The 14,943-nt window shown below is 38.5% G+C and overlaps 2 protein-coding genes across 6 annotated transcripts in view; one reads left to right on the top strand and one right to left on the bottom strand.

Moving 5' to 3' along the window:
- LOC138761049 (catechol O-methyltransferase-like) overlaps window positions 1–313 on the bottom strand; it is a 45,402-nt gene extending 45,089 nt beyond the window's left edge. Inside the window, exon 1 of one of the 4 annotated variants that reach the window (XM_069932599.1) lies at window positions 31–313. In XM_069932599.1, the coding sequence (XP_069788700.1) occupies window positions 31–151 (121 nt within the window). In that variant the 5' untranslated portion in view covers window positions 152–313. The remainder of the gene's footprint in view (window positions 1–30) is intronic. The other 3 variants (XM_069932600.1, XM_069932602.1, XM_069932603.1) reach the window with 3 other exon arrangements.
- Window positions 34–14,943, top strand: part of txnrd2.2 (thioredoxin reductase 2, tandem duplicate 2) — an 88,411-nt gene continuing 73,501 nt past the window's right edge. The window contains exons 1-4 of one of the 2 annotated variants that reach the window (XM_069932598.1): window positions 34–384; window positions 1,468–1,533; window positions 6,275–6,331; window positions 7,043–7,187. In XM_069932598.1, coding sequence (XP_069788699.1) covers window positions 315–384; window positions 1,468–1,533; window positions 6,275–6,331; window positions 7,043–7,187 — 338 coding nt within the window. In that variant the 5' untranslated portion in view covers window positions 34–314. The remainder of the gene's footprint in view (window positions 385–1,467; window positions 1,534–6,274; window positions 6,332–7,042; window positions 7,188–14,943) is intronic. The other variant, XM_069932597.1, reaches the window with a different exon arrangement.

Consider the following 14,943-nt stretch of genomic DNA (forward strand, 5'->3'; position numbering starts at 1 on the left):
GGTTGACCAGCTGAGCATTCCCATCCTTACCGTTCGCGTTCAGGCCGACCCAGCGCTCCCGGCCGCGGCCGCCGCAGCAAAAGGCCCCCCAGATTGTCCACACTCCGCTCGTGCCGGCGGAGCGGGGAGCCGTCACGTGGTTGGAGACCATCCAACGCAAAGTACATATTTCTCAAATTTCCTTCAGATCGGTATGGAGTTTTGTTGTTTTAAAGGCACGAAAGCCCGTGGAGAGGAAGAGGGATTTTCTGCTGCTGACGGGAGGTCGGGCGGTGCGGCGGCCAGTCGAGCCCGGGGTCCTCCCGCGCGGCAAGATGGCGGCGCGGCGGCTGTGGAGTTGGAGGAAGGCAGCGGAACTCAGGGTCGGGGCCCGGGGGTTAACAGGTAGGTAGGTAGGGGGCCTGAGTACGAGAGCCTGGGACTTTTGCGGGCAGGTGGAGGAGCTGAGGGCCAGAGCCTGGGTGGGTGTGGGTGGGGGTGGGGAGTCAGCAGCCAGTTAGACTCGGAGCTGAATGGGCAGATTGAGGGGCTAAAGAGGCCCTGGCCGGTGTGTTAACCGGGTGAGTAGAGGGGCTGAGTGCCGGAGCCCAGGTGTAAACGGGCAGGTGAAGGGGCTGAGAGCTGGAATCCAAAGGTTAGCGGCTGTTGGAGGGGCTGATACTCCCGGGAGTTAGTGGACACGTCGAGGGACTGAGGGTTACAACCTGCGATGACCATTTGCCATAAGCAGACACTCAGATCGGTGCCAGTTTCCTTTCAGTTGTCTTTACCCCCTCCCAACTCTTTTGTCCCAATTTTCACTCCTTAGTTTTTGTAGACCCCTACTCTTAACTTTACCTTGTCCCCTGTTGTCCTGCAATTTATGCCTTCTCTACCCAGCATCTGCTTAACCTCTTAATCTTTCCCTCCTGCTTCTCTGGCCCCTCCCCTTGTCCCACTGTTTGTCCTCTTTCATATCATCTCTCCTTGCTCCTTGTAACTTCCTCATCCTCTCAACTTGAACTTGTTTTGTTTATCTCAGTCTGATCTCCATTTGCTCAGGGTTACCATATGGTTGGGAAAATGTATCCTTTTGTGGGATACATTTTATGTATCCCTATTATATGTCATATATTAAAATTAAACATTTGTTCTAGATATGGTTTTTGATTTTTGTTATTATCATGCGATCTTCCTCTAACATTACACTCTCTATTAAGCAAAGACAGGAACTCAAAATTTTGTCAGAATGTATGGTGAAGGAAAGACCCAAATTGATTGTGTGATAAATATGGATTATTGAATTCCTAGTTTTGCCTTCTCAGTAGGGAAATTCTTATTTTTAAAAAATACCATTTGTCCTGTTTGGGAGCTTTAGTGTACAGGGACTGGGCATGGTCTTTGCTGCTGGGCTAGAGAATCCATTATATTGTCCTGTGTCTAATTTGTACTTTTGTCCTTTTTTACACGCTGGCTGTTAATTTACAGGAAAACACGATTATGATCTTTTGGTGATTGGAGGAGGTTCTGGCGGCCTTGCTTGTTCTAAAGAAGGTACAATGTAAATAGCATAAACCAGAATGATTAATTTGAGCATATTCTTTAACCTGATGTTATCACCAGGCGAGGGGACCAAACCTAATTCAATGAGGAATGTAGCAGAAGTAGCACCATATGCAAACCAGTGTAGAGTTATGACCACGTAAAACAGTAGAAAGGCATGATGTGAACTGATCTGTGATCCCAGGAACAACAGTGGCAATGATAAGAGAATACATTGATTTGTTGGTACAATAAGTATAAAGACAGACATCTGAATTGTATTTCCTGTATTTATATTATAACATAAATATATATTCTTGTGAATGAAGTTTTTTTAAAAATTAACAAATCCTATCCAATAAACAAACTCTCAGCAAAAAGTATTCAAGTCCTGTAACATTTAGTCATAAATAGCAATGAAAGAACACTATGTTCCCAGATTGGAGTTCCACACAAGAGTGATCAAACCAAGTTGTAATTATTTAAAGCCATACAAGCCAAATGGACTTTGGCCACTGCAGATTCCTCTTTAGCCAATTTGATTTCCTTCAAGTTGTAGTGAGAAGAGACTTGAGAGGACTAGAAATGGTCAAGGCATCATCATCCTGGTCATGTTATTAAAAAGCTATGCTCCAGAATTGGCTGTTTCTCAGTTTACACCGTTATAAGGACACTGTAAGAGACATCGGAATAGGCTATTCAGAGCATCGAGTCAGCCCCACCATTTAATTATGTCCACTCTGCCCCACTGCCCAGGCTTCTCCCCATAATCTTCGATGCCTTGGCTAATCAAGAACCTATCAATCTCTGTCTTAAATACACCCAATGAGGCTTGAAAAGGCACTGATGATACTTCCAAACCGCCTGTGGCAACAAATTCCACAGATTTGCCACCCTCTACTGAAGAAATTCCTACACATCTCTGTTCTAAGCAGATGCCCTTCAATCCTGAAGTTGTGCCCTCTTGTCATAGACTCTCCCACCATGTGAAACAACCTTTCCACATCTACTCTATCCACACCTTCCAACATTTCTCCTAAAATCCACAAGGACAGTTGAGCTGTCAAATGCTTCTCATTTGATAACCCTTTAATTTCTGGAATCATCCTAGTGAACATCCTTTGAATCTCCAACATCAGCAGATCCTTTCCTAAATAAACTGCTCACAATACTCTATGCGGTCTCACCAGTGCCTTATAGAGCCTCAACATCACATCCCTGCCCTTGTATTCTAAGCCTCAAAATGAATACCAACATTGCATTTGCCTTCTTCACTACCATCTCAACATGTAAGTTTACCTTCAGGCTATTCTGCACGAGAACACCCACGTGTTTGGGTATTTTCAATTTTCTCCACATTTAAAAAATAGTATGGCTATTTATTTTTTTTCCACAGTGTCATGGGACCAGGTGAACTGAATGACATTCTGTGTAGTAATGATTTGATTAGTTTGATTGGTTTCCATCAAGCAGTGCAGAAAAGTGCCAAGGAGCTTCTTGTCCACAAAAACAGGACAAAGGAAGTTGTCACTCCATAAGTTTACTTCTCCCTTTCTTAGAATAAATGCTGTTAAGTAACTTGCCAAAACTCTGTTCATTTGTTTTCATTTTGAGTTCATAAGGACCAAAGAGTCGGATTTTAAAGGTGAGAGTGACTGCCCTTATTATCAAGGTAGATATTTAACTGAGAGTGGCATCAAGGTTAAGATTTAACTTACTGGGAATCGAAGATGATGAGTCAAAACTCTCTCTGGCTGGACAAGTAACCAGCAAAGGAAGATGGCTGTATTGTTGAGGTCAATCATTAGTGCCAGGACATATCTGCTGAAACAATATCCTTCGGTCAAACACTCAACGACTTCATCAGTCGCCTCACTTCTTTCAGAAGACCAGATGAACTTGTGGAGTGTCGTGGAAGTTTTCTAATTTACATACCATTCTAATTAACAAATTAATTTCTGTTTCTTTGTCAAATTCTCCTGTTCTCTGCCAGACAGCTTGAGGGAGTATATCCACAAATAAGAATGCTTTGAACACAACTTGCAAAGTCTTTCTGGGGGTAAAATGGGTGGGGGAGGCTTTGCTCGTCGAGTCCACATTGAGGAAATAATGTAGCTTTTACAAAATACCTCCTATCTCTCTTCATTTCTTTGTGTCAACAAAACCTATTTCTTTCTCTCTTGTGTTTATCTTGTTTTCCCTTAAAACCACCCTTATTAATTGTTTCAACTGATTGTGGCATTAAGTTGCACAATCAACAATTCTTTGGGTAAAGTGTTTGGGAATGGACATGGGAATGAGAGTGATTGGCTTGCTTTTTCAAAGGTCAATGCAGCCACATTAAGTGGACTGTACTATACAGTGCCTGTTGGCCACATTCAGCTTTGTGGCAATACTGATGACTGAAAGAGCAAACTACTCACTCCTACTGCCGCTTAACCTTTCATACACTTTACCAGTGAAATTCAATATCCCAAACATGGAGGCAATTAATACAGTTGTGTTTAAGAAAAAAATTGTTATAATTAGCAGTTGTCTAAAACATTTGTTCCACTATCCTCCAGTCACTATGCCATGATAAGAGGGGAACAGGTGTTTTTATTACTTTTCATGCAAGCTCCATCTGTTCAGTACCTAGCCCCGGGGTGGCCAAACTTGCTTAATGTAAGAGCCACAAAACGATAAAGCTCAGATGCTTGATGAGAGCCGCAGGACAAGAACAAAATTCACACATACGTTTTTATTGTTACATACACATTTTGTTACAAAAATTTTATATAAATTTTAAGAAATGCATATTAAATGCAATAATATTTATTCATGCATGCAGTTTTTAAATTGTTCATTTGTATTAGTTTCAGTCATCACAGACACAAATATGTTATAAAAAAGGTAAACCAAAAAATGAGAGATATTTTAATCAGATTTCCACCTTACAAAATGAGTCTTATTATAATTATATATTTAAAAAATTTTAAATAAAAAAAATTAATTATAATTAATTATATTATATTTTTTATAACTAAAATACAATGCTACAAATATCAGGCTATTAAGGATGCAAGTCGGGCGGGTGAGAGATTGGCAGTGCAAGTCGGGCAGGCAAGGGCAAGAGACCAGCAGTGTGAGTCGGGCAGGCGAGGCGGGGAGACCGGCAGCGCGAGTCGGGCGGGCGAGGGGGAGAGACCGGCAGTGAGCCGCATGTTAAAGGTCAAAGAGCCCCATGTGGCTCGTGAGCCGTGGTTTGGCCACCCCTGACCTAGCCTGTGTCTCAGTTCAAATTTATGGTCAGAGTACATACATGACATCACATCCAACCCAGAGATTCTTTCTCCTGCAGGCAAGGCAGAACTTCTACTTCTCAGTGGTGTAAACTGAACTCAAGAAAAAGATACCTATACAAATATAAACAAATTGCAAATACCAGAAAAAAAAAATTCAATATTTATTTATTCAATACAAAGTAAGAGTCCTGAACTGAGTCTCTGATTGAGTCTCTTTGGGAATCTGATGGTGTAGGGGTAGCAACTGTTCCTGAACCTGGTGGTGCGAGCCTTGTGGCATCTATTACCTCTTTCCTGATGGCAGCAGCAAGAACAGAGCATGTCCTGGGTGATTGGATTCCTGAACAGAGCATGTCCTGGGTGATTGCAATCCAAGAAAGATCCTCAGAGGTCGTGAATCACTGGAATTTAAATTTGCTCACCCTCTCCACCTCTGATCTGCCGATGATCAGTGGATTATACACCTCTGGTTTTTCCTTTCTAAAGTTCACAATTAGCTCCTTGGTTTTGGTGACATTGAGGGAGAGGTTGTTGTTAGTACACCATTCAGCTATGTTTTCAACCTCCCCCCCCCCCCCCCCCCAGCTTCTGCATGCTGATTCAGCACCTCTTTTTATATAGCCCACTACTACGATATTGCCAATAAATTTGTAAATGGTGTTGTTATAGAAACAAGCTATGCAGTCATAGGTGTAAAACGAATAAAGCAAAGGGCAAAGTAGGTCTGTGGTGCTGCTGTACGGATGGAGATTGTGGAGGAGATGTTGCAATTCCCACTGATTGGGGTTTGGAGGTGAGGAAATCCAGGATTCACTTACACAGTCTGCCCTCAGGCCATGTGTACAGATGTTGGCTTTAATCATTTGTCTGTTCCAAGAAGGAGCAATGTTCTTAACTGGGCCACTAGATGGAGATCTTAAATTGGAAGGAATGAGAATCTAAACGGTTGATTATTTTCATCACCTCTTGTAAGTTTGTCAAACTGGAAAGGAATATGTGTTTTCATGAATTTAAAAAATATTTAAACATATCTGAAATTCACCATGCTACATGTGGCGGAAGAATGGATTTTGGTTCCCTGATTACGGGAACAATTGCACAACGTATAAAATGAATGGTGAGCAGACACTGGCAGCACAGTGTGGAGTTACTGTATCATAGCTCCAACAACCTGGGTTCAATCCTAACAGCCACTACTGTCTATAAGGAGTTTAAATAAACTTACTTTCTACATTGAGTGATATGACCTTAATGCAGGCAAGAGTGACTAGTTTAGTTAGGCAAGATAGTGGGCACAGATGCAATGGGCTGAGAGCTTGTTTCTGTGCTAAACAACACTGTGACACTGCAATGTCTCATTCTGTGAGGTCATTATGGAGGGTGGTGAATCTTGCTGCTAGCATTTATTGTAAAGATGCTTTTGAAACATACTAACAACCTGATGATTGTCTGCATTTAATTCCCTACAGCAGCCCAGTATGACAAGAAGGTTGCAGTATTAGATTATGTGGAACCTTCACCTAAAGGTAAGGAAATTAATTCCTCTGTTGAAGTTTCCTGCAATCAGTACAACTTGATACTTGAATTTTAGCATTGCATTTTGATTGGAATAATTCAAATGCATTTATTTGAGTCTCTTTCAAAGCTTTCCTCCTCTCTGACAGGAAGCACCATCAGTATTGTGTCTTTATTTTGCTGGTTTATTAATGTATGCTATATTTTGAATAATATATTTCATGTTTAATTAGTCCCTTTCACACTATCCCTTTAACTCAATATACTGGTTAACATGCCAGTGTGAATGCTTGTGAACTGGCTTGCAAGGGTCAAACCGTCCCGGGAATGAACTGCCTAGATTCATTTTGAATCGGCATACTGGTTCACCCAGTGAAAGGGACAGGGGGTATGCAGGATGACATCACTGGAGGATAGGCGCCCCTTTGCTGTGCAATGCTGGGTGGTGAATGTGAAAGGGTGCAGACACCAGTTAACATTGGTCCAGTTTGAACGGCTCTACCAGTATTTTAAAATGGTTCATTGAACTGCCAATTTAATGGTTCACCAATGTGAAAGGGGCTATAAAATAATGTCAAATTGTATAAAGTAAAACACATACTTTAGCATTCTATGAGAATATAGAAGTAGTGAAATAGTATTCAGATTTGTTCATTTTTAGGGATGTGGGCAAGTTGTGGGGAATGCAATATGTAACATGCCATTGTTTCCACATCTTTCAGGTACTAGATGGGGCCTTGGAGGCACTTGTGTCAATGTGGGCTGTATTCCAAAAAAGTTGATGCATCATGGAGCCCTTCTGGGGAATGCCATAAAAGATGCCAAGAATTATGGTTGGGATATATCGCTTCCTGTACATCATGACTGGTATGTTCATACTTAAAATAAATATAATAAATCACTGAAATGGTCAGGACCAGGCCTCTGTCAGATAAACAGTTTTTTCAGAGAACTGGTCATTTTTTAAAAACAGCCCAGTAGCAACAGCAAATCACTTGTAACAGTGTTTAATCAACAACAAACAACAAGGGAAAGTTTTTTAAGTATTAAAATAATGTTTAATTCTCACCCAAAAAATGATGGCAGCCGCCAGTTACCAACACTTCCCCACCGAAGTCCTCACTGCTTCCTGGGAGGCTGCTGTATTTGATGACGCTGGGACATGAGATTCTTCTGACTACTTGCGGCTAGGAGACAGTGGCACGGAGTTTGAGAAGGAAAGTTGGAGAGAAAAGTCAATAGGGGAAGGTAAAGAAGAAATGGAAAGAGCGAGGGGAGGGAATTACCTGAAATGATGGCAATTGTCACTCTAATTTCATGTCGAGTAAATTTCTTTCAACCTTTGAGGTCAGTTCGGCTCCGAAAAATAAATTAGGAAAAATGAGGATTTCTGATTTGGTTATCCTCACTTAGCTGAAATTTAAAAAAATTTTTGATAAATTAGGATTTCAAGAATCCGATTTCAGATAATCGCAGTTGTACTATATGTCCTTGTTCAAGAGCTGTGTTCATAAGTGTTGGAAGTCCTGAGACGAGACATTTATCCCATGTATTCCCAAGGAGAAGGATGATGAAGTAAGGTGACAGCCATGCAGGATGCTCATTAACATTTCCCTGGGTGTTAGTTAATGCACATATGGACATAAATTCGAGTTAGTTACCCAATCATAATGTCAATATAAGGGATACATGAGCATAGTTCTATTCCTCATCCTGCATTATATTTATTATCAGCAAATATCTGCTTTTTTTTTAAAGTTTTTATATTTCACACCATAAATCACAATAGCCATGATATACACTTTTTCTTTTTCACACATTTACAGTGACTTTTTCTCCCCCCCCCACCCTCCTCCCAAGCCACCCCCCCACCCCCCCCCCCCCCCTCTCATCCATTTTCGGTATACAATCTAGGTTGCATTAATTCAGTCAGACAATGTTGTCATTCAACAAAAATACACCAGAAATTCTACAGAGTCCATTCTTTTCTTTCCTTCTCCTTCCATCAACTTAGGTAATGTTTGTCCCCGGTAGGTTTTCACTATTGTATTTAATGTAAGGCTCCCATACTTGTTCGAATATTTCAATATTATTTCTTAAACTATATGTTATTTTTTCTAATGGAATACATTTATTCATTTCTATATACCATTGTTGTATTTTCAAATTATCTTCCAATTTCCAGGTTGACATAATACATTTTTTTGCTACGGCTAGGGCTATCTTAACAAATCTTTTTTGTGCATCTTCCAAGTCAATTCCAAATTCTTTATTTTTTCTGTTACTTAGGAGAAAGATCTCTGGATTCTTTGGTATATTGTTTTCTGTTATTTTATTTAATATCTGATTGAGATCATCCCAAAATTTTTCTACTCTCTCACATGTCCAGATTGCATGAATTGTTGTTCCCCTTTCTTTTTTACATCGAAAACATCTATCAGATACTGTTGGGTCCCATTTATTTAACTTTTGCGGTGTAATGTATAGTGTGTGTAACCAATTATATTGTATCATACGCAGCCTCATATTTATTGTATTTCTCATCGTTCCAGAACATAATTTCTCCCATGTTTCCTTTTTTATCTTTATATTTAAATCTTGTTCCCATTTTTGTTTAGTTTTACCATTTATTTCCTCATTCTCCTTTTCTTGCAGTTTAATATACATATTTGTTATAAATCTTTTGATTAACATTGTATCTGTAATCACATATTCAAGGTTACTTCCCTCTGGTAAACTCAAATTGCTTCCTAATTTATCTTTCAAGTAGGATCTCAGTTGGTAATATGCCAGCGCTGTATCTCCAGTTATATTGTACTTATCTCTCATTTGTTCAAAGGATAAGAATCTACTTCCTGAAAAACAATTTTCTATTCTTTTAATCCCTTTTTTTTCCCATTTTCTGAAGGAAAGTTTGTCTATTGTAAAAGGGAGTAGCTTATTTTGCGTCAATATTAGTTTTGGTAATTGATAATTTGTTTTATTTCTTTCTACATGAATCTTCTTCCATATATTGAGGAGATGGTGTAATACTGGAGAAGTTCTATGTTGTACCAATTTTTCGTCCCATTTATATAATATGTGTTCAGGTATCTTTTCCACTATTTTATCTAATTCTAATCTCGTCCAGTCTGGTTTTTCCCTTGTTTGATAAAAATCTGATAGGTACCTTAATTGTGCGGCTCTATAATAATTTTTGAAGTTTGGCAATTGTAAGCCTCCTTGTTTATACCATTCTGTTAATTTATCTAGTGCTATCCTCGGTTTCCCCCCTCTCCATAAAAATTTCCTTATTATTTTCTTTAACTCTTTGAAGAATTTTTCTGTCAGTTGTATTGGCAATGCCTGAAATAAGTATAGTATCCTTGGAAAAATGTTCATTTTAATACAGTTTATCCTTCCTATCAGTGTTAGTGGTAGCTCTTTCCAATGCTCTAAATCGTCCTGTAATTTTTTCATTAGTGGATTGTAATTGTGTTTATATAATTGGCCTAGATTTTTGTTTATTTGTACACCCAGGTATCTTATTGCCTGCATTTGCCATCTGAATGGGGATTCCTTCTTAAATTTTGAGAAATCCGCGTTATTCATAGGCATTGCTTCACTTTTATTTACGTTTATCTTGTATCCCGACACTTCTCCATATTCCTTCAATTTCTTATATAGTTCTTTTATTGATAGTTCTGGTTCTGTTAAGTACACTATCACATCATCCGCAAATACACTGATTTTATATTCCCTGTCTTTTATTTTTATTCCTTTTATATTATTATCTATTCTTATCGATTCTGCTAGTGGTTCTATAGCTAGCGCAAACAATAATGGTGAGAGTGGGCATCCCTGCCGCGTTGACCTGCTTAAGTTAAATTGCTTTGATACATGTCCATTTACTGTCACTTTCGCTAATGGTCCCTTATATAATGCTTTAATCCAATTAATATACTTCTCCGGTAAACTGAATTTTTGCAATACTTTGAACAAGTAATTCCATTCTACTCTGTCAAAGGCCTTCTCTGCGTCTAAAACAACTGCTACTGCAGGTGCTTTATTTCCTTCTACTGCATGAATTAAGTTAATAAATTTACAAATATTGTCTGTTGTGCGTCTTTTTTTGATAAATCCAGTTTGGTCTAAATTTACCATTTTCGGTACCTGTTCTGCTAATCTGTTTGCTAATAGTTTAGCTATTATCTTATAATCTGTGTTTAGCAAAGATATTGGTCTATATGACGCTGGTGAGAGTGGATCTTTCCCTTGTTTTAGTATCACTGTAATTATTGCTGTTTTACATGAATCTGGTAAGTTTTGTGTCTCATCAATCTGGTTGATTACATCCAGGAGGGGCGGTATTAATAGATCTTTAAATGTTTTGTAGAATTCTATTGGGAGTCCATCCTCTCCTGGTGTCTTATTATTTGGTAATTTTTTTATTATCTCTTGTATTTCTACTGTTCCAAATGGTTCTGTTAATTTATTTTGTTCCTCTATTTGTAGTTTTGGTAGTTCAATTTTAGTCAAAAATTCATCTATTTTCCCTTCGTTTTCAGTTCGATATAATTGTTCATAGAATTCTCTGAAGTTTTCCTTAATTTCTTTTGGATTATATGTAATTTGTTTGTCTTTTTTCCTTGTTGCCAATACCATTTTCTTAGTTTGCTCTGTCTTAAGCTGCCATGCTAAGATTTTGTGTGTCTTTCACCTAGTTCATAATATTTCTGTTTTGTCTTCATTATATTCTTCTCCACCTTATATGTTTGTAATGTTTCATATTTTATTTTTTTATCCGCCAATTCTCTTCTTTTGGTTGTATCTTCCTTTATTGCTAATTTTTTTTCTATGTTTACTATTTCCCTTTCCAACTGCTCTGTTTCCTGATTATAGTCCTTCTTCATCTTGGTTGCATAACTTATTATTTGTCCTCTAATGAATGCTTTCATTGCGTCCCATAGTATAAACTTATCTTCCACTGATTCCGTATTTACTTCAAAGTACATTTTTAATTGTTTTTCAATAAATTCTCTAAAATCCTGTCTTTTAAGTAGCATGGGGTTTAATCTCCATCTATACATTCTTGGAGGGATGTCTTCTAGCTTTACTGTCAGTATTAAGGGTGAATGGTCCAATTAGCATTCTCGCTTTATATTCTGTTTTTCTTACTCTATCCTGCATACTAGCTGATAACAAAAATAGGTCTATTCTTGAGTATGTTTTATGTCTAGTCGAGTAGTATGAGTATTCCTTTTCTTTTGGGTTTTGTTTCCTCCATATGTCCACAAGTTTCATTTCTTGCATTGATTTAATTATAAATTTGGTTACTTTGTTCTTCCTGTTAATTTTTTTCCCTGTTTTATCCATATTTGGATCCAAATTCAGATTGAAATCCCCTCCTATTAGTATGTTCCCTTGCGTATTAGCTACCTTCAAAAAGATATCTTGCATAAACTTTTGATCTTCTTCGTTAGGTGAATATATATTAAGTAGATTCCAAAGCTCCGAATATATCTGACATTTTATCATAACATATCTCCCTGCTGGATCTATTATTTCCTCTTCTATTTTAAATGGCACATTTTTGCTAATTAATATAGCCACTCCTCTTGCTTTTGAATTATACGATGCTGCTGTTACATGTCCTACCCAATCTCTCTTTAATTTCTTGTGCTCCAATTCAGTTAAGTGTGTTTCTTGGACAAATGCTATATCTATTTTTTCCTTTTTCAGTAAATTTAGTAGTTTCTTCCTTTTAATTTGGTTATGTATTCCATTAATATTTAAAGTCATATAGTTCAGCGTAGCCATTTTATATTTTGTTTATCTTCTCTTTCCGTTTTTCCATCATTACCTTTCCTCCTTTTCCATTTCTGTTTTCTTATTTTCAACTCTTTACCAGACAACATTCCTACAACATCCAACATTTTCCTTATTCTCCTATTTCTATCTTCTTTATCCCCAATCTCCCCTTCCCCTCCTGAGTTGTCCTTTATCCCTTGACGGACAACCACATCTCCCCTCTCCATTTGGATTTGCGAATCCACTCGCAAGCGTCAACTGATTTTGCAGTGACCGCTCTTTTCCCCCACCCAGCCCCCCCAGAAAAGATTTCACTTTTCATATGTCACAAAGGTCACTCTTTTAATTCCCTCCTTATTCTCTCTATTCCATTACCTTCCCTTATTAATTCTTGTCTATACTATCTATGTTTTCCTCTAATTACAGATACTTTCACGTATGCCCATTGTCTCTATTCACTCTTATACCTCTTTACCCGCATACATATCAATCGTGGTCATTTTTACCCTCATTACCCGTCTTCATCCCTCAGTCTATTTTTGTCTTTACCCACATACATATCAATCGTGATCATTTTTACTCTCATTACCCGTCTTCATCCCTCAGTCTATTTTTGTAATTGTTCTGCAAATTTTCGTGCTTCTTCTGGATCCGAGAATAGTCTGTTTTGTTGTCCTGGAATAAATATTTTCAATACCGCAGGATGCTTCAGTATAAATTTATACCCTTTCTTCCATAAAATCGCCTTTGCTGTATTGAACTCTTTTCTCTTCTTTAGGAGTTCAAAACTTATATCTGGATAAATGAAGATTTTTTGCCCTTTATACTCCAGTGGTTTGTTGCCCTCTCTTACTTTTTCCATTGTCTTCTCCAGTACCTTTTCTCTTGTAGTATATCTTAGGAATTTTACTACAATAGATCTTGGTTTTTGTTGTGGTTGTGGTTTAGAGGCCAATGCTCTATGTGCCCTTTCTATTTCCATTTCTTGCTGTAGTTCTGGACATCCTAGGGTCTTAGGGATCCACTCTTTTATAAACTCCCTCATATTCTTGCCTTCTTCATCTTCCTTAAGGCCCACTATCTTTATGTTATTTCTTCTGTTATAATTTTCCATTGTATCTATTTTTTGAGCTAGTAGTTCTTGTGTCTCTTTAGTTTTTTTATTAGATTCCTCCAATTTCTTTTTTAAGTCTTCTACCTCCATTTCTGCTGCTACTGCCCGTTCTTCCATCTTGTCCATTTTTTTCCCCATTTCTGTTAGGGTCATATCTATTTTATTCACTTTCTCTTCTGTGTTGTTTATTCTTCTTCTTAAATCATTGAATTCCTGTGTTTGCCATTCTTTAAATGACTCCATGTATCCTCTAACAAGAGAAAGTATATCATTTACCTTGCCTTTCCCTTAATCTATTTCACTGTATTCTTCCTCTCCTTCTTCCTCTGGGTTGGCCATCTGTTGTTTCTTTGGTGCCCTTTTCTCCTCTTCTTTCTTGTTTCTATTGTCTTCTGTGGTCTCTTCTTGCTGCAGGTGTTCTGCAGCTGTCGTTGCCGGCTGTGGAGATCGACTCCCCAGCTTGTCCCCCCTCCCGTCGGTGTGTTTTTTTTTCATGCGCGGTTGCGCACTTTTACTCGGCTCTGTGAGCCATTGTTGTAGTTCTTTTTCTACCGACCTGAGGTAGCGGGCTCCTCTCTCCACAGCGGGCCTCTTCGGACAGGTAAGTCCTTCACCTTTTTCCTCCGTTGTCTTCTCTTCCTCTCTTCTTACCGTTGATTTTGATTTTTCTTCTTTTGTCTCCATCTTCTTTCCACCTTTATACTCACTTTTCTTTAACTTGTATTTCTGTGCCTTTGTATTTTCTCTTGTTTTTCCCGACTTTTCTGGAGAGGGCTGGAGTTCACCGTCCGGCCACTACTCCATCACGTGACTCCTAGCAAATATCTGCTTGACTTAATTTTTGCATCATTGTTACTTGTAATGCTGATGTTATTGGAGGCTCATCTTGTACTCTTCAATTTTAAATACGTAATTTAGCTGAAGACTTGCATTGCTGAGGGATCGCTACATTGTCTGGGGATCAGCTTTTGATCAGAAGGCTTGTTCTGAAAGGAATGCAAGGATCGAGACGTCATTTTGGCCCCTTGACAAACAATGGTCTCTGAATCAGTGTTTCCATAAAAATCTTTGATTGGCCATTCAACTCTTGTGCTCTTTGATGGATCTCATAACATGCAAGTTAATTGTTGCACTTCATGTTCTTCCAGAGCAATTGCAGTTCAAAAGTAATCCATTAGTTACAAAGAGCTTTCATGGAAATGCAGTCTAAATGCAGCCTTTTTGATAGTGTTTGCTTTAGACTTTTTTTCAGTTGGATTTTCCGAGACTACTTCCAAATTTTATAATTGGAGGACCAACTCAAGTCATTGTCCTTATCTAAACATCCTGAAAGGATGAAAAATTTGCAGTTGCAGATGAGTGGTTGTTCTTCAGTTTCCTTCTGTGCTGCTATTCAGTAGAGTGTGCAGTAGTTAAGTCTATAGCAGCTCACCCAAGGAGATGTTCAGGTGCAAGCTTAATGAAGCATGGGAAATATTGCAGCCGAACTGATTCTGTCTCACACCCATGTGCTCACTTTTCTGCTTCTTGAAGGCTGTGAGTTGTGGTGAGCATTGTCCTTTCTCTTGATCTGAAATGTTCAACAAATTGAATCCTGGATTAGATCAGCAATGACCAGCACTGAGCACAATGACCAGCTGTATATGTGTGACATTTGCAGTCTAAATGATTTATTGGCACACTATCATGGCCAGTGTAATGTATGAAAACAATTAAGGA

Source organism: Narcine bancroftii, chromosome 4 (assembly GCF_036971445.1).
Source record: "Narcine bancroftii isolate sNarBan1 chromosome 4, sNarBan1.hap1, whole genome shotgun sequence".
NCBI lineage: Eukaryota > Metazoa > Chordata > Chondrichthyes > Torpediniformes > Narcinidae > Narcine > Narcine bancroftii.